Source organism: Solenopsis invicta, chromosome 7 (genome assembly GCF_016802725.1).
Source record: "Solenopsis invicta isolate M01_SB chromosome 7, UNIL_Sinv_3.0, whole genome shotgun sequence".
NCBI lineage: Eukaryota > Metazoa > Arthropoda > Insecta > Hymenoptera > Formicidae > Solenopsis > Solenopsis invicta.
The window spans coordinates 982,982-1,000,979 of record NC_052670.1 but is presented as its reverse complement, the minus strand read 5'-3'; the positions used below and the strand labels follow the sequence as shown (position 1 = coordinate 1,000,979).

Genomic DNA, 17,998 nt, shown 5'->3' with positions numbered 1-17,998 from the left:
TGAAAAAATAAGAAAAAGTAAAATCATGATTTTTCTTGCGATTTTGGCATTCAGAAAATAAGGCAATAAGTCCGTATTTTTACTTTAGTCATTTAATTTTGTTATACCTAACAAAAGTACGTTTTTCCCTGCGTTCTTTGAGCTATTGTTTATTAAATTTAATTAAATAGTCATCAAGTAATTGTTTTTTTATCAAATCAAGTTCGCCGTCGACAATTTTACGCATCCATCTTGAAAGGCGTGAGACCACGTGAGATCAACTATAGTGCCACTAGTACAGTGTAGTGTAGTTAAAAGAATGGGCTATAACCTCATTTTTCCTCCGCGTCCATTTATCCAACCGCACGTACAATTACCCAAGGCCCGAGAAATTTTTTCGTTTAACCACTTGCTTCTTTTTGCTGAATATAGCATTACCAAATAAAAAATTGTTCAATATGACAATACATAATGATAAAAAAATGTTTAAAGTTTCTATTTCTGTACTCGTATCGATTTCAACTTTAAAAATCACTTCACTGCGATAAATTTCCCTTAGGTGCGTGCAATTTACCTACTTTCCCCTAATCGGACACACCCGGATGTACGTTACATGTATCATCGAACGGTAACGGTGAGTTGGTGGTAATTACTTTACCAACAACGCAATACGTACAAATTCCGATTTTGTCCGCTATGCGGAACCAGAGATAACATTTCTCGATTTAAGATAAGAGAAAGTGAGAGAAAGAGAGAGAGAGCAATTACGCGAATTGACGCGAACGCAGAAGAGATATGGCAATTACTACAGGTGAATGAAACAATTGGAGTTTTCACAATATTTATGTTTCGACGAGTCGTTTGTTACTTTCGACTTTTGCGTCATGAGAAAAACTTGTCCTTGCCGTTGTATTGTTTCACGCATTGAACTACACGTAACCTACCTTTCTGCGCGGAAATGCAAGACAAATATTCGTTAAAAATATACATCTTCGGATCTATTTGAAAACGATAATTTATCAATGTTAGTCCGATTGTGTATTCAGCTCTCAGAACTGAATATTAATTCGTATGTATGTTAACCCAATCACCTTTGTCAACTTCCAGCGAGCAAGAATCAACGATACGCGAATATATTTGTCGGCAGATTCAAGCAGGATATCGCGGTGAATTGGCATCATCTGCGTTTGCATTATTCACGTTCGGCATAACCCGAAAATATTCATCAGCGAATCGTCAGCAGAATTAAGCAAGAATTGTCATTTTATAACTGGGTTGAACCCAAGAAGAGAACGAAAAAGTCAAAATATTGTCGATTTTACGTAATTCTCTGGTCATAATTTGGTCAATATATGACGTCAAATTAACACGTTTTGACATTTCTGTTCTCTTTCTTTTTCAAAGAAGTAAATCATTTAAATGTAATTCAAAACTTTGACGAAAAAAAAATTTTACAAAATTCTACACAAATTTAAGATTTCAACATATTTGACTATCTGGGACGTAAAATAATGGTTATTTATATATAAGGTAAATATTTAATTTTAATATTTAATATTCATCGACAGTCAAACTATAAATAATAATTGTATTCCTTAGTCGTTCCCGAATCTAACAATCGCAAAATATTGTTCTGAATTGGTCTAGTCTCTGATAATTTTTTCTAGATCGCTGCATATTCTTTTCTGTCTCATCATCAGACTTCGTTCCGGAGCGTCCTCAATGGCGCCGGCGGTGCGAGACGCGTGCACGCGCGACTGTCTCGGCAGGTAAAAGGCACACGTTTGCGTAACGTCCTGCTATTTTACAACGTTGCGCATATATCAAGCGCTGTTATCGCGCAATGCCTCGCTCGAAAATAAAGGTGGTCTCTTCCATTACTGACTGCATCATCCACTTTGGTGACGTACGCTCGTTTACGTGATGCCGAAATGAGAAAAGAGGTCCAAACGGTCGGAACGAGTACTTATTTACAATGTACTGTAATCTTACGTAACCTTCAAGGCGAAGATAAATCCCCTCTCTTCTATCTCTACGATATGATAAAAGCTACCTCATTGACCTGAGCAGCTCGCATCCAATCACTTTTTCATCTGTTTATAGTGGTTCGAAAAAATTTCTAAAAATTCTTGAACCCACTTTCAAGTTTCCAAAACAAATATCTGTACTACATTTTGGGAAAAAAAACGTGATACAGAATTTCATTAATTTTGAAATTTCGAAAAATTTCTGTGGATAGAAACAATCGAATTCCCTATGTTCACGATTAGGCCTGCAGGGACAAAGGATAGCGTATTTCTTCTCGTTTTTTCGCGAAATTCAATAGTACCGTGATAAATGTTTCACAATGTTTAAATTATATCGTAACGACATGCATATTTTGTATTTTGTTCCTCTTATGATGAAATTACTCGCCAAATAATTATGGATGTGAGTGTATATGGGCGATATCTGTCACATCCCCAATTCCTATTTTGGTCATTCAGTCGCGTGAGACGTTCGTGATGCTGAAAACTGTAGTAAATAAACGGTAACTAACGTCAGCGTTCTCATCGACAGAAACCCATCGGCTCCGAGTCGACCGGACACGCCTGGGACACCCTGTATACGAGCGCGCATTGCTCCGCCCCGGCGAAGGAAATGGATGTATCGAGATGCACGTCGGCGTGTCGACGCATCTGCGAAGCTCCGAGGATTCGTTCTCTCGGCTTGCCGAGGCCGAGAACCGTCGAGAGGAACCGACGTCATTCCATCGGGACCGGAAAGTAGGCGACCCTGAGCTGTAGCGACGAGGAGACGCTCCCGTCCACGCGCATGCATGCGGCTAGCGAGTTCGCGAGGAGGAAGAGACAATTAATAGCAATAATACCGAACGATACGAGACGTGACTATAATAAGCGAGGACTTCAAAAGAGAGGATTCTCGATATAAAAATAGGGGATGAGAGAACAAAGACGGAACAGTCTACGGGACGAGAATAGAAGGGAGTAGAAACGAATCGTCCTGGAAAAGAGAAAAAAAAACAGAAGAGGGCTCAATACTTTCAACATTAAAATGCATTTCTCTCGAACAGTTGGTCCGGTAGGATCTCTCCGTTGTACTCAGAGGCCGCCACTAGAGTGATGCTTCATCGAACATCCGTTTTCGAACGATCAGAGCAGTTTTGCTTCTTCGGGCACTGCCCGTCGGGGACTTCCGGTGAAAACCAAAACAGCTAGGCCCGGAAGAATGACGCGCTTCCTCCGATGTCGGGACGGAGAATCGGAATTGCAGATGGCGCCCGGGCCGCGCCATCGTCATTGCCTTCGCAACCGCTGGTCGAGTCGGCCGACCCAGCAGGGGCGCGGCGGAGGGGTGGAGGAGAGAAGGAGTCGCGCCCGTTCGCCTTCTCGTATAGTCTTCCTACGATCCACTATCCGCTCCGACGGTCAGTGCTGACGCCGGTGACGAAAGAGCGATATTCGCGATCGAAGAGTTCGGTAAGAACGAGTTGGAGCGGAGTGAGGGAGACTGGGAGGGAAGAGAGAAAGAGGGAGAGATTGAGATAATTGAGAGGTGAGGAAAGGGAACCACGGCGTCGCGACGACGATCTTTTTCGTACCGTCGGCGTCGTTGATGTTTTCGAGGTTGAATCGTTGCGATGGCCGAATGAACGAACAACCCGCATGGATTAGTGGATCCTCATCCCTAGGGGAGAGGGAAGGGCTCTTTTGGCTGCTCGATCGCTCAGCCGGCAGTCTACTCGTCGCTGTTGACACGATGCTAAATTGTCGCGTACCATAGCATCGGGACAACCTGCTACGAGAGACTATACTCAGTGGCGCAGGTGGCACGAAGGTTTGTTTTCAATTAATCGTCTCGGGACAACACGTTACGCGCTATTAATATATCCGCGAACTGTTCTCCCCTTCCTCCCTCTTCTCTCCCTCTTCGTCAGCGAAAGCAAACACACTCGGGAATGTAGAAACGACGCGGAAAACGAAAAATGAAGAGGAACCGACTTTGAGGAAACGCGGCCCCGCAATATGGCCGCCACGGATTGATATTCTTTCGTTCTCAGATGCTTTTTCTCATATTCTCGTTGTATCCGATGGAAAAGGTGAGGAACGGATCGCGGAACGAAGATGATGGAACCGTCGCCCGAGCGGATCGATCGTGCCACGAGGCGCGACGACGATTCCTCCGCGTCGATTCGAAACATTGCACGCGCGCGCGCGCACACACGCGCATCCATCCTAAGAACAAAAAGTCATGATGACGTCTCAAAACGGTGTCAAAATAATTCCAAAATGATTATCAAAAATCACTTTTCAATTAAATGGGTCAGTTTTATAATCTTCGATTAACTGAATCATTGATTTTTCTGTTGGAACTAACCAATCGCATCTGTCGTAAGTAGAATTAACCAGAAATAACCAATCACGATTGACGTTTAATCGGTCGGTCAAAGTTAACAGCATTGGTAAAATTGATCTTATGGCCGGAATTTATAGTCCGTTTTTATATTTGAGATCGTCTTAAGTACTATCTTAATATATCATCAACATCAACCAATCAGAGAGCTTTATTAGCATCTTAAGACATTATTTAAGATGGTGGTCTTGAAATAAGAATTGATTATGAACACCACCCTATGTCATTTATCGTGACCTGTTCTGCTATCCCCGATAGGCACATTGTGCAAGTATTGTACAATAATGGTATTCCGAATTGACGAAAATTTTGCAATAATCATAACGCTGTAATTTTACGAAATAAAATTTCTAAATAATATTTCTGTTAAAAATTAGACAAAACTAATTTTGTAAGTATAAATATTTTACAATTATTTAAAAAAAAACGATTTGATTTTTTATTTAAAATGTTGCATGCATGAATGTGTAATATTTCATACTGTTGTATTTCTACATTATAATTTAGGAATAATTATGTATTTTTGTATACATGTATATGGAGAGATTAATTTATATTTTTAAGTATTTTACGTATAGCTAAAATATTTTTTTCAACTATGAAACAATTTCTTACTAAATTTAATTTTGCAAGTATACCATTAAAATGAATCGACATATCATCATAATTTTGCCAAAATACGATTTCAAAATTTATATACGCCAATAGTTATCAATATTTTATAAAAGGTGAATATTTCTACATTTATTTTTGTAAATATACCTACATATTTGCAAATTATAATTTTTATGTAAGATTTCGTCAATTTAATAAATGTCCTATCGGGGTTTGGAATCGGGCTTTTCCAGTCGAATCATCCTCATTCGTTTTCCTTGCTGTTCACCGGATATCGGGATATGATGAAGCCAAAGTCGGTCACAATGCAGGCGCACTGAATGGACCTTTCGTTCCTTTCCTCTTGGTTAAAAGGGATTACTCGTCGATCCCGTAAAGTCGCGACGTTCCTTCTCTTTATCCTTAGATATCGACATTCAACGTCGATATCTAAGAACGGTAGTCGCATTGCTCAAGGCTGCGACAGTTTATATCGTACATCTCATACCAAATTTTTATTACTAACAAAAAAGGAATATTACAAGGAGAAACAAGATTTGTAATATTTTTTAAAATTTAATTTAATTTATTTTGTATTGCAAAGTACATTTGAGCTACACCGTAAGAATATTTACAATTATACAAATACACAAGAAATAAGACGCCATATTACTGCTTTAGAGCCCACTCGAAAATATACAGATATATAAAAAAATAACAGATAAAGGATAAAATATCCCCTTTACAATCATTCTGTAAAGCATTTGTCACATTTTCACAGCTTTATTTAAAATAAAATAACTTTGTACGATATACTCAAAAGTAAAAATATTGCTTTTATACTTGAGAAATACAGTTGTATTACATTTAGGGATGAACAGGGTTGGGTAAGTTAATACATTTATATAACTAAATTAAATTGAAACTAATGGCTTATAAAGTTAATTGGTTATAAGTTTACTTGAACAAAAAATTAACTCAAAAATTACGTTAAGATTAAATTAAAAGTTATTGATTTTGTAAACTATTCATATTTAATTGGAAATTTGTAATTTTTTTAAGTTAGATTATTCAAAGTTATGATAATAATCTAATGTTTTATTTGTAAAATAAGTTTATGTAAAATAATAAAGAAATATTGTTTTTTATGTGGAAATTATTTTTTCTTTTGTAATTCATTTTTTGCTACATAGATAAATTTTTAACTTGGAAAAAAATAAATTAAAGTTTATAGGTTTAAAAAATAATTAGTTAAAATAAAAAATTAAATTAGTAAAAATAAACTAATTAAGTTAAAAGTTGTCAACTATTATAGTTATTTATAACTACCCAACCCTGATTATATCATAATGTACATAGTGTTTAAAAATTTTTGTTTTTTTTTTTCAAAAATTATTCAAAAACTATGACAATTGACTCCGATCTCTCCTAAGGCATAGAAAATTCGCTGAATAGACGTATCATGAAGCTTATCGCGTCCGCCGTCGTTCGTATTCAATTCGCTCAAGCGGTCGGATCACGGACGAAGCGTCTATCTCCTCCGCCTCCTTCGCGTATATGTAGCATTGTACGCAACCGATATCGTGGGCAAGAGCAGGTCGCGGCAGCGCCGGGGTTAATCATGGCGCCGCGCGGCAAGCTGTGCAGCAGGCGTTCTCCGCGACCGTGGCAGCCACTTGACTCTAAATTCGATCTACGCGTGATCCCGTGAGCCGACATGCAACACGATTCCCTTCCCGGACGATAGTTTTCGAATAGTCAATCCGTCAGTCGTGGCGACCGCCGCGCCACGTCGGCTCGATCCTTTTCAGCTGAAACGTTCCGCCGTTGTAAATTCAATTCCTTTACAACTGTGGGCATCAGAACGAAATTGCGCTTCGCACAATGGCGCAAGACGCGTCGTCGCTCGCGCGGCCCGCGCGGCCGTCGAACGGTCGAACGCCGATCGTCGATGTTGGAAACGCGGCCATATTTACGATGACGTCCATGCGTGCGGGCGACATTTGGAGCGGAAGAGGAACGCGAGGGCCGGCCGCCGCCGTATCGACGTTGGAAAGGTCTGTGCGCGGCCGTTTTTCCCTTCTCCCCACTCTCCCTTTTTCTTGCGCCTTCCTGCGTCCCAGGCATCGCTCGCGCCTTTTCTCATCCGTCTTTCGCGACCGTCTTTCAATGTAATTCGGAAAATCGTAAAAATCGCGCTCGGCAGACCAGGGAGGAAGAGGGGGTGAGAGGAAGGGAGGGGGGAGACGAAATCGTTTTACGTTCGCGCCTAATTTCACGTGGCTCTGGTGACGACCGGATGGCAATCCCGTCCTCCTCCTTTCGCGAAAAACGGAGTACCGCGACGATTCCAATACGCTCCTGCGCTTATTTATATTTACACGTACACGCGGCTGCCATGCCGGTCGACGATAGATCCGGTCTCGCGATGTCGCGACGATTAGAGCGGCGACCGCAAGCGACGGCTCCGCTAACGAAAGAGGAGAGTTGGTATAAGAAGCGGCGGAGGAGCGGGAGGAGAGGATAAAAAAGACGGAGAGATCGAACGCGCCTTGGATCGAGGAGAACAGCGGCGAACGTTACGCGGAATTATTTTCTCGGATGGCGGGAGGGAGAGAGATTTTTCGAATTTTACTCGCGGCGGGAAAAAAAGAAAAAAGGAAAATATGGCGGATCACACCACCGTTACCACCACCATTGCCGTTGTCGCTGGCCGCGTGTCTGCGTCGCCTCCATCAGCCTCCATCGTGAGGAGAGGCAGACGTATGCTACGCGGACACGCACGTTATACTATTTCCGGTTAGTGTTTCCCTAATGCGAATCAGAATTTGTTCGGGTCCACGACGCGACGGCTGACGACGACGACGACGACGACGGCAAAAAAATAAAAATAAATAAATAAAACTTGTTACGACCCAATAACGATACATGTAGGAAAGAGTGCCAGGCCCAATCGGCGCGCCGCGATATCGCTCCGATAAAGGTTTTTAATCTCTCTTGACTCGCAAGAGTATCGGGCGGACGTTCGAGGCGTTCGCAACGAGTCAGCGTCGTCGCCCCCGTCGTCGCCGTACCGCGCGACGTACGCGTGAATGCGCCAGCAGCAGCAGCAGCAGCAGCAGCAGCAGTAGTAGTAGCAGCAGCAGCGGTGGCAGCAAAAGCAACGGAGCAGTGGCAACGGCAAGGTGCAGCGAGTGCCATTTAAGCGTTAATCGTAATCGTTATTGCCAGGTGAGACCAGAGTCGTCCGACGATGACGGTGTCTCGCGTCGAACGATAGAGAACGTGGTGAATAATTCCTGCGCGAAGAAAGAGAAAGAGAGAGGGAGAGGGAGATCCAGGAGCAAGCGAGCGAGGAGCGAGCGAGTGAAGGCGCGCGCGCGCGCGCGTGTGCACGCCATGTTTCCTGCAGCGGGCAAGGGCGAGCGAAGAAGTCTGCGCGGAAGCGCACGGCTCTCGTCCAAGATGTCGGGAAGACCGCCCCGGTTGCGTGCCCTGCGGCCGCGGGCGCAGCATCAGAGACGAGGGAAAACGGAGTCCCAGGCCTCCGACGCGACCACGCCGAGATCGGAAGGTAACCTTAAACGGGCCGCGGCGAGTCACGAGGTGGAGCACAATGCGAAGAGATACGACGCGAAGAAGGGCAAAGACACTACCACGACCAAGACGACGACGACGACGACGACGACGACGACGACGGACACGTCTGACGCTGTGAGTAAGACGCACGATGCGATGGACGGAATTGAAAACAACAACGACGACGACGACGAGCTAACGGTGACCGCCGTCAACACCGTCAACACCGTCGAGGCCGTAGCCGAGGATGAGGCGGAAGAGGATGGGGAGATGAAGGAGAAGAACAACGACGACGACGACGATGACGACGATGAGGCGACGCTGGACGGCAACGTCGACGTGGATGTCGACATCGACGTTGACGTGAACGTCGCGGTGAATTCCGCGGAGACGATCGACGTCGAGGCAAACGGCCAGGCGTCTTACGAGTGCAAGACCTGCGATCCGCCGAAAATGCTGTCCAGTATCAAGGCCTATTTCGAGCATCTGCGAAAGGAGCACAAATATAAGGTGAGCACCCATGGGGATGCTGTGTTGCACTTTTCTCAGATCTGCTGTGTTTCGCGTTCTTGTGCTTTTCTTTTAAATTTCTTTTTATTTATTTTGTTTTTATTTCCTCTCTCTCTCTCTCTCTCTCACTCTCACTCTCTCACACTCTTTCACTCCCCTTACTTCCCTTTAAACATGGCCGTTTTTAAAACGGAAAGTGCGACGAGACCGGGAGAAAGTTCCGTTTTAAAACCGGAGGGTGGTATCCGATAACGATAAATACGAGTCATCAGGGACGCAGTCTGTTACCGTTGTGCGTTATTTTGCCGCAATTGCCGTAATTTCCGTAGTGAACGACGAAAAAAAAAAAAAAGCTAAGCGAAACAATCATATCAAGACACACACACACTCATAGGTCGCAGGAATATGTTTTATTGTAATTTTTAGGGCAAAAACGGGCACAGTCCAGTCGAAAATCGTTGCCCTGCGTGTTCGTATGTCGCATTGAACGTGAAAGATCTTGAAAATCACCAAAGAGTGCATCATTTGAAAAGAAAATTTTTTCGATGCGCAAAATGCGATTACGTGACGCACATCAGAGCGCGTTATACTAAGCATGTTAAATATCATTCTATGCCGATGATCAAGTGCGATGCTTGTGATTTTAGTTCAGCGTATAAGGTTTGTTCTTCTCTACTACTTGGTTTTCCCAGCGATGTGTTAAGCATATCAGACAGCATAACTTTCCAGGGTTTTGAAGAAGCTTGCGATTACACTTTGAGATTATATAGATTATATGTGTGCCTTTAACGCTGTTTTTCAGTGGAATCTAGAAAGACACATGCGGAATCATGGAGGTGGAGGTGCTTTCAAATGTCGTGCATGTAATTTTACTGCTGATATCCGTCAGAGCTTAACGGTGCATGAGTCGTATCATCATGACCCACCTGTCGGTCAGATCAACCGCAAAAGTAATAACGCTTTCGAACGTAAGCCACGAAATAGTCCAAAACGTTACAATCAGGTATTATAAGCATATATACATATATAATTGTAATTTCGCTCGCGTTACGACATTCCGCTTGTTTAATCACTCGGTATAACGTATTTATAATGTTCGCTAGGTTGGAGCCAGTGACTTTCGAGAAGTTTTAAATAAAAGTGGAAGTACAACCACCTCGGTCGGTTCTTCCGATTCGTTCGTATCAGATCACTCGCTAATTTCGATAGACGATAAGAAAAGCGCCCTGGCCAACGCCGAGTGCATCGCGTTAAAATGCGAGGAGAAAGGCTGCCAATTTATAACAGCCTGGGACTCTGAGATGCAGCGTCATTTAGCGGAGTGTCACGCGCCGGTTTCTCCATCGAAGCCAAGAAAGCCACTGCCGATGTTAATTCCATTGAGCCTAGCGAGCACCAAGTCCAATAACACGGTCAACAGTAGCGGCCCACCTACGACCCTATTGAAAGTTCCGCGCGTTAGAGTGAGACCTGAACTGGCGCAAATCGCGAGGGATACGGAGCTAGCTAAGATGAACAAGGAGGTTGGTTGAAATCATTTCTTTTGTTCAAATGTTAGAAATGTTACACATGTGATGATGCCTTATATCTCGGTGTTGCCCGTCGTCCGTTTTCAGGCCGCGAATTCGAAGAGGAATTTCAATACTGCCGCTGGGGTATTCGAGAGAAAGAATGCCTCCTTCTTCGATAAACTGAAGGAAAAACTAACGACGACCGCGACGTCGATTAATAACGGTGTGCCGGAGGTAGCTGTAAGTAATGAGAACGACTTGAAATGCTGGTGTACGTTTAAAGCTAGTAGCATGGAGGAGCTAGCTTGCCACAAACAGACACACCACACCGCGCTCAGCGTGTCCGTGGGCACGACACGTTGCCCTAAGTGTAGAAGACGTTGCAAGAGTACAACCGATCTCCAAATGCATATGCAATACTGCCATTCGCGCAACGACGCAACGCCGTCCATCGATAGTAGTTTAGAGAAAGTAACGAATCGTTCTCGCTCGGACGTCCGCATGACCTCGTATCGTGACGAATACTCTTTTCCGTCGCAATTGGATTGGGACGCGAATCTCAGAGGACTAAATTCTTCTGGACCTTCGGTACGGTGCTTGATAATAATAATAATAATTTATATAAATATATACATATATATGCCTACAATAAGAACCCTGCTACGCAACCGCGACTCTAGATGCGAACGTCGTCAGGAAGTCTGTATAAATTACAATTAAAGTTTGAAAAGTTGTTTGTAGAAGGCATTTTTTGACAATTCTATTGGGGAAGTAAATTCTTATTGCTATGTGCATATTCTTCTATTTTGGCTATGTGTTTTATAATTTCTCGTTTCTGTAAAATAGTTATTAAAGACCTACAAGTGTTGCTGTTGCTGTGATTGTTACTGTTAGCACAAGATATTTTGTAGGAGTATGCATAAAGAAGCTCTATGTATCGCGAAATGGTAGGCGTTGATTAGAAACTAGAGCGAGCCTCGTTGTTTTTCTTTTCATTTATTATTAAGAATGTGCTTTACATATTGCATAGTGGATGTCGAGCATCTCTCTTTCTAGTTCGTTTTTAATTCTTTACAGTTTTTATTTATTACGATAAAAAACTTTTGTCAGTTTGAAGGTGGTCCGACACATCCGAGCGGACGACGAGTATTCAAATGTCCCCATTGTCCATTTTGGGCTTCCACCGCAAGTCGCTTTCACGTACATATAGTCGGTCATTTAAACCGGAAGCCGTTCGAGTGTTCAATGTGCGCGTATCGTTCTAACTGGCGATGGGACATCACAAAACATATTAAGCTTAAAGCGGCTAAAGACGCAGTGCATACGAGCGCCAGAGTGCTCATGACGGATGAGACAGGTCGACGGAATTATTCCAAATATAACAAATATCTCGCACAGGTGAAATAATGAATCTCAGTTACATAAAATAATTCATTATTCTTTTATCTCACATAGATGCAATAATTTAACGAAGAATTGCCTTCCAAAGAGGCAATGTACATACGATAAAAAAAAAAAAAAGAATCTCGGCACCACAATTTGGCCACGGCGCTCGGACGTTTGTTCACTATTGCATTGTAACACTTATTTGTAAGCATATTCTTAGTAATTAATAAACAGAAAATACCGATCATATCTTTCTCCATGAAAATTCGATCGATATTTTCGAGAATTGTATGAAAATCGAACGAAATTCGCCGGTTTATCATGAGCGCGATACAAAATTCTTGGTGATATAGGGTGCGATCCACTTGATGCTACAAATACTTGAAAGCATTTTTTAATTGATCAATTTGTAAAATTTATTTTTTATTTTTTAGTCAATCATCAAATTTAACAAAAGACGATTTCATGACATCGAACATTTCGTTTAGCTCATTCTTTTGTGAAATTTTATTTACATGGTGAAATATCTTTGCTCCAGGTAGAACAGCAATCGTGGGACGAAGATCGTATGGAACAGCGTAGCATAGAAGAAACAAATTCTGAAGAAATGCCGACGAAATTGGTGATTGTGGACAACAAAGAGTACGTTCCGTTGACTGGCCCGACGTCGCAATCTTCTATCACGATTATTCCGTCGAGTGAGGCAAATCAAAATATTCAAAATGTAGACATAAGTCTGCGACCTCCACCACCGCTCAAAGCAGCGGTTAGAAGTCGTGGACAGTCTCTGTTGAAGAACAGTCCGATTACGATGCATATACATACTCCTAGTGGTGGTGGTGCGGTCTCTATATCTCCAGCGATAGATGAGAGTAAACGCACTCAGTGGAAGTGTAAACGTTGTAATTACCGAGATACCAACAAAGATAACGTGTTGTTGCATGTTAAATCTCATTACGAATCTGCTGATCATGAGTTCATAGAAGAAAGGGTAAGTTCTATGCCTAAAATTTTATAATTTAATGTTTACAAGTTTTATGAGTAGCAAATGTCGATCGTAAAAGAGTTACGGTCAGTAACAAAAAGCTTTTATTTTTTTTTTTTAATTGTTGATTCTGCATTATGCTCTATACTTAAAATGTAGAAAAGAATTTATAATTCTATGTTCAATAAAAAGATTAAACTATTTTTGTGTCTGAAAATGATAATCTAATTAGTGAAATCTATCGCCAGTATCTCCTTAAGTTTTGTTTAACTAGTATTCTGTTTACTTTTATTTTTAATATGCTTTAATTTATCAGTAGTTAATTTAATTTTTGTGCTTGAAGACAGTATAATAACTGACGAAAAACTAATCCATTCTAATTTAATGTGTTACTTAATTTTTTGCAGAATCCATTTGGTTGTGGGGATTGTCCATTTTCAGCATCGGACGCTGCTACTCTGTCTCTTCATAGGCTAAACCATCGGCCAACCTTAGAAGCTATATTTAAATGCTATCTTTGTCCATACTACGTTAAAACAAAGGCGTATGTGTCGCTGGTAACTTACTTTATTAACGTGAACATTTCTTTTCTTTAAATTCATAATTTAATTCTATTATTAATTAATCAAGAAAGTAAATACTTTTGTGAATTCACAATCAGCTGGTTGTTCTTGTGTAAACCAAGTGGTTTATTTTATCTCAAAAACAACAGCAGACGTTTCGACTCGTGATTGAGTCCTCTTCAGTACAATTGAAAATTTACAAGACTATAATGTTTAGCCAAAATAATAAACTTTAACTTAATAAACTTTAGTCTCTTATCTAATAATACAAGAAAAGCCTTAGAGCTAGGTCTTAGTACTTACTAATATTTATTGTGTAATTTTTTCTCTTATTTAACACTTTTCTCGTCCAAAATTGTGATATTATCCCAAACAAACTCATGAGACAATTCAATTCTATGCTCCATAATGACATGATTTATACAAAAAACAATCGGTATCGGCTCACAGAAGCATTTATTTTTCTAATTTATTTGTGAGAGCCTTTTACACTTATTGTTATCATTTATTTTCTTTTGAAATTAAGAAATGTTGAGTTTTATCAGTAATAAAAGATGTATAGTATTTTATGTATACACAGTCTGTATTATATAGTAATGATATAATGTGACATATAATGCAATTGCGCTATTCTTTTATTATTACAGAGAATTATTGGAGCACTCTAGACTCCACGGGGAAGAGCTGGCAGCTATGCATCAGCAAAATACGGATGTTCAAATTTCTAAGAATAAATTGCAACAAATATCAATTTCCGAAGGTGGTAAGTTTTATAAATTGCACAATTCATCGAACGATTTGTACAAATATACATTCGCGAACATTCGTCGCAATTGAAATATTTGTTACAGGTGTTTCACAAACAAAAGACGAATCGTCCATAGAACAAGTAATTCAGATAACGTCGCGTAACAATGTAACGGCATCTTCAAAGATGACGGAAGCTCAGTCGTCACCGCCTCCACCACCGTCGCTTCTTCTAGATACTCGTGCCCTTCCGGATGCTCCGTTGGTTTGGGTATCGAAGCTAGATGGCACTCTGACGAAGATGCTCAAGTGTCGCCACTGTCCGTTCATCTCATCGCGACGTGCGGAGGTGCTTGATCATGAGACAATGCATGTAGACATGCCAACGCAGGGACCCTTCATCGCCTGTACAGACTGTAGCTTTACTTGCTCGCGTCGGGAGGTCATGACCGCACATACAGAAATGCATGCGGGATCTCTGGGTACCGTTCATTGTCTTGTCGATGAAACACGACCTGATGCCCAACAGGCGAATGATCTGGCCACTCTACTTGGCATGCCACAAACTCCTATGTTAGGTAGTGAGCCTGATCTACAGGATTCCCGTCTTGTGCATTGCTGCGGCAAGTGTCCGGCGCGATTTCTGTGCGAGAAAGAGTTGCGTATTCATCTGCGGTACCACACCACGGAACTAGCGTATTCATGCCAATGGTGTTCATATGCAGCGCGACAACCGGCGCATTTGATAGCTCATCAAAAGGCGCACTCGACAGAATATCAGGAGCGCACCAAATATTTGTTGTCGTTGTACGGTCACTCGCAGCGTTATCCTCCGCCTGCGACAGCATGCGTCGAGACGGATAATCGGGACACTGACAGTGGGCCGAATGTCGCGTGGATCGTCGTTGAGATCAATGAGAATGCGAACAACTATATCAATGGTACTACAACCGTTCAAAGAACTGGAAATCAGGTATTTACGTGCGCCAAGTGTCCAGCTCGTTACTTCAAATTAGATGCTTTGGAGTACCACATGACGCTTCACGGTTCAAATAATCGGTTCAAATGTAATGATTGCGATTATTCGTCGAAAACAGCACAAAATCTATTGAAACATCAGGTAGTACATCGACGGCACAATGAATCCAGCGAAAGTTCGACTGCGGAACTATCATCTACCCCCATTGCTGAAACTACTCCGACATCTTGTCCCGAATCTCCAGTGCAATCATCACCGGATCCACAATTCGGTGTCTTTATGCGTGGCAATCCAAACTTTGTTTATCCAGGTTATCTACGGAACGGCCGTTTGAAGGAAAAGCGCTACAAATGTCACAAATGTCCGTCCGCTTTTGAAAAGCGTGAGCAATATAGGGTTCATCTGACTTTGCACGGTGCAAAACAACGCTATCGCTGTGATACGTGTGACTACTCGGTGAAATACTATGCGAATTACATACAGCATTTGAAGAAACACCAGGCAAACGCGGAAGCGCAGGCATCTCGCAGACAATTTGAGGACGACCGAATTTCAGTGGATAGCGATAGCTTCATCGATGCAGGTACGGCAACATCGTCACGCAAGTCTTCGCGATCGTCTGCTGTTAACACGCTTGCGGTATTGTCTTCTGTCAATAATGCTACCCTGCAACCCTCTAATCAGGATAAGCAAAGTTTACTATTGATGCAAAAAAAAGGCATCATTTCATCAATGGGTGACGCCGACGCGGAGACGATCCGCTGCCTGAGTTGTCCGTTTTCCACTATCGATAAAGATATCATGGACTTGCACAAACGTCGCCATGGCATCGAACGCATGACGCCGTCGTGTCCGCATTGCGACTACATTCCGCGAAAAGACGAGAACATCGGTGAGCACATTAAGCTGCACTTTACAAGGATGTACAAACCCGAATCTTATCTTATAGTCGAGATGCTTACGTTAACGATGGAGAAGGTATCCGCCAACAGCAAGAGTGAAAAGGGTCAGCGGTTGAAGGAATTATTGTTCAAGGAATGCGAGGATGGTAGATTCCTACCACTCACAGAAACGGTCAACTCTCTTTCTCTACGTACTTCCACCTCGACAATGAAGGCTACCAAGGAGAAGGTTATCATAGACCCAAACACAGGCGAAACTAAGCATCGTCTTGCCACGTAAATCGAACTTTTATCTAGCGATCGCGATCATGCGATTTATTGTGTTCGCAAAATGTTTATATGCCTTTTTATACGTAAGAAACTGGTCCGATATTGGTAGACGATGTAGTTGACCTCGCAAATGATCATAGATCGATACGTATTGTAAAAATTTGCAATCTTATTTTTGTTTAAAAGTAATGAAATATATCAATTTATTGCACATCTTATTTCTATAAAATTAAAGGTACATATAAAAATTCGATTTTCGACGATAATGTACATGCGGAGTGTTTTATCCAGTTATATTGATTTCTAATTTTTTTTTGTATTTTACTGTTTAGTAATTTCGAATGGCAATGTGTGTATGAGAAAGAGAAAGCATACTCTGTGAAGTTAATACATTGTACGCCATATATTTTGTTAATATGTTGGTTAATAATGGGTTTATTATACTTTGACTCACTTTTCTATTTTGATTTTAAATATGATGATAAAATTTTGAATGGTTTCTATATTATTAGTAAAAAACACAATTGAAAGTCTGTAATATTTTAATATGTTCAAAAAATTCAAATTGAAGTTATGAATATATTTAAAATCTTGAAAATCAAAGATGATTTGAATTGACTTTATGCAATATTGTATCGCAATCAAGATCTACTATAATTGACTTTTTTAGGTATATAAAATTATCAGAGAAATTGCCACGTTTGATTTTACATATGTTTGAAGCAGTTCAATACAATTCAAATATATATAAAGCAATTTAAAAAGGTTCGGATATTTTACATTCGAAGCAGTTTATGTCAGTTTTCGTTATTTATTCGAAGCAATTGGAATTTTTATATGACTAAAATAGCGAAGATTTTTCAAAAAAAGTCAGATGCCCATCTTAACAATGATCATTAATGCACGATGGTCATTATTGTAAATATTTATTTGAAGCCTTACCAGACTTGTACAATATGATAATAAATGCTCATACTGTATATATGTATATTTGTGTTGTTTTATCTAAAAATATATTTCATGTAAGTATTTATATGACTTTGACATATCTTGCAAGCTTTTGCGAGCTCCGTCGAATTAAAACTATTTTTTTAACGGAAATATTTATCTCTTCTGTATACTATTATGTTATAAATATATGGTACGCGCAGATATTATATGTGCTCGAAAAGCTGCATATAAAAATGTAACAAATTGTTAAAAGTTACAAAATTAATGTTCTGGTTAAAATTATTAACATTTTATTTAACTTTTTTATGCATTTTAAGAAATCTTATATATATATGTAAAACGAATGTAAAGATGATAGTATTAAAATATTAAAACATGAAATACACTAATCATTTACAGTAAAATAATTCTGCTTTTATCTATTATATAATTGTATAAATCGCAATTATTTTTTCAAATAATGAGAAAAGGTGCAGTTGAATACATGCCTTTAAATTCACATAATCATGACGTAGAAATAAAAATTTGTATAGAATTGAATTAAATAATTAAGAAATTAAAAAAAAAAAATGTTAACCAGTATTATTTGTATGCATTAAAATGATTAAAATATACGAGCCAGAGCAATA

The 17,998-nt window shown here is 40.6% G+C and overlaps 1 protein-coding gene across 10 annotated transcripts; it reads left to right on the top strand.

The window, feature by feature from the left end:
* Window positions 1-534: 534 nt before the first annotated feature.
* LOC105193539 (zinc finger protein 91) lies at window positions 535-17,406 on the top strand. Of its 10 annotated transcripts, XM_039451799.1 has the most exons (12): window positions 537-1,748; window positions 2,539-3,458; window positions 8,218-9,075; window positions 9,502-9,735; window positions 9,878-10,078; window positions 10,179-10,598; window positions 10,692-11,174; window positions 11,697-11,984; window positions 12,511-12,963; window positions 13,365-13,501; window positions 14,168-14,283; window positions 14,372-17,406. In XM_039451799.1, the coding sequence occupies exons 2-12, from the start codon at window positions 3,225-3,227 to the stop codon at window positions 16,426-16,428; spliced, it is 5,481 nt and encodes a 1,826-aa protein (XP_039307733.1). In that variant the 5' UTR covers window positions 537-1,748; window positions 2,539-3,224; the 3' UTR covers window positions 16,429-17,406. The 10 variants fall into 10 exon arrangements, with proteins under 10 accessions (XP_039307734.1, XP_039307733.1, XP_025991457.2 ...); XM_039451800.1 differs by having other exon boundaries at window positions 535-3,458; window positions 14,168-14,280; XM_026135672.2 differs by having other exon boundaries at window positions 537-3,458.
* The last annotated feature ends 592 nt before the right edge of the window (window positions 17,407-17,998 follow it).

Coding starts and splice junctions, on each gene's coding strand:
- LOC105193539 (XM_039451799.1), top strand. CDS start 3,225: ATGTCGGGACGGAGAATCGGAATTGCAGATGGCGCCCGGGCCGCGCCA. Junction 11,175..11,696: donor TAAATTCTTCTGGACCTTCG/GTACGGTGCTTG, acceptor AACTTTTGTCAG/TTTGAAGGTGGTCCGACACA. Junction 14,284..14,371: donor AATATCAATTTCCGAAGGTG/GTAAGTTTTATA, acceptor TATTTGTTACAG/GTGTTTCACAAACAAAAGAC.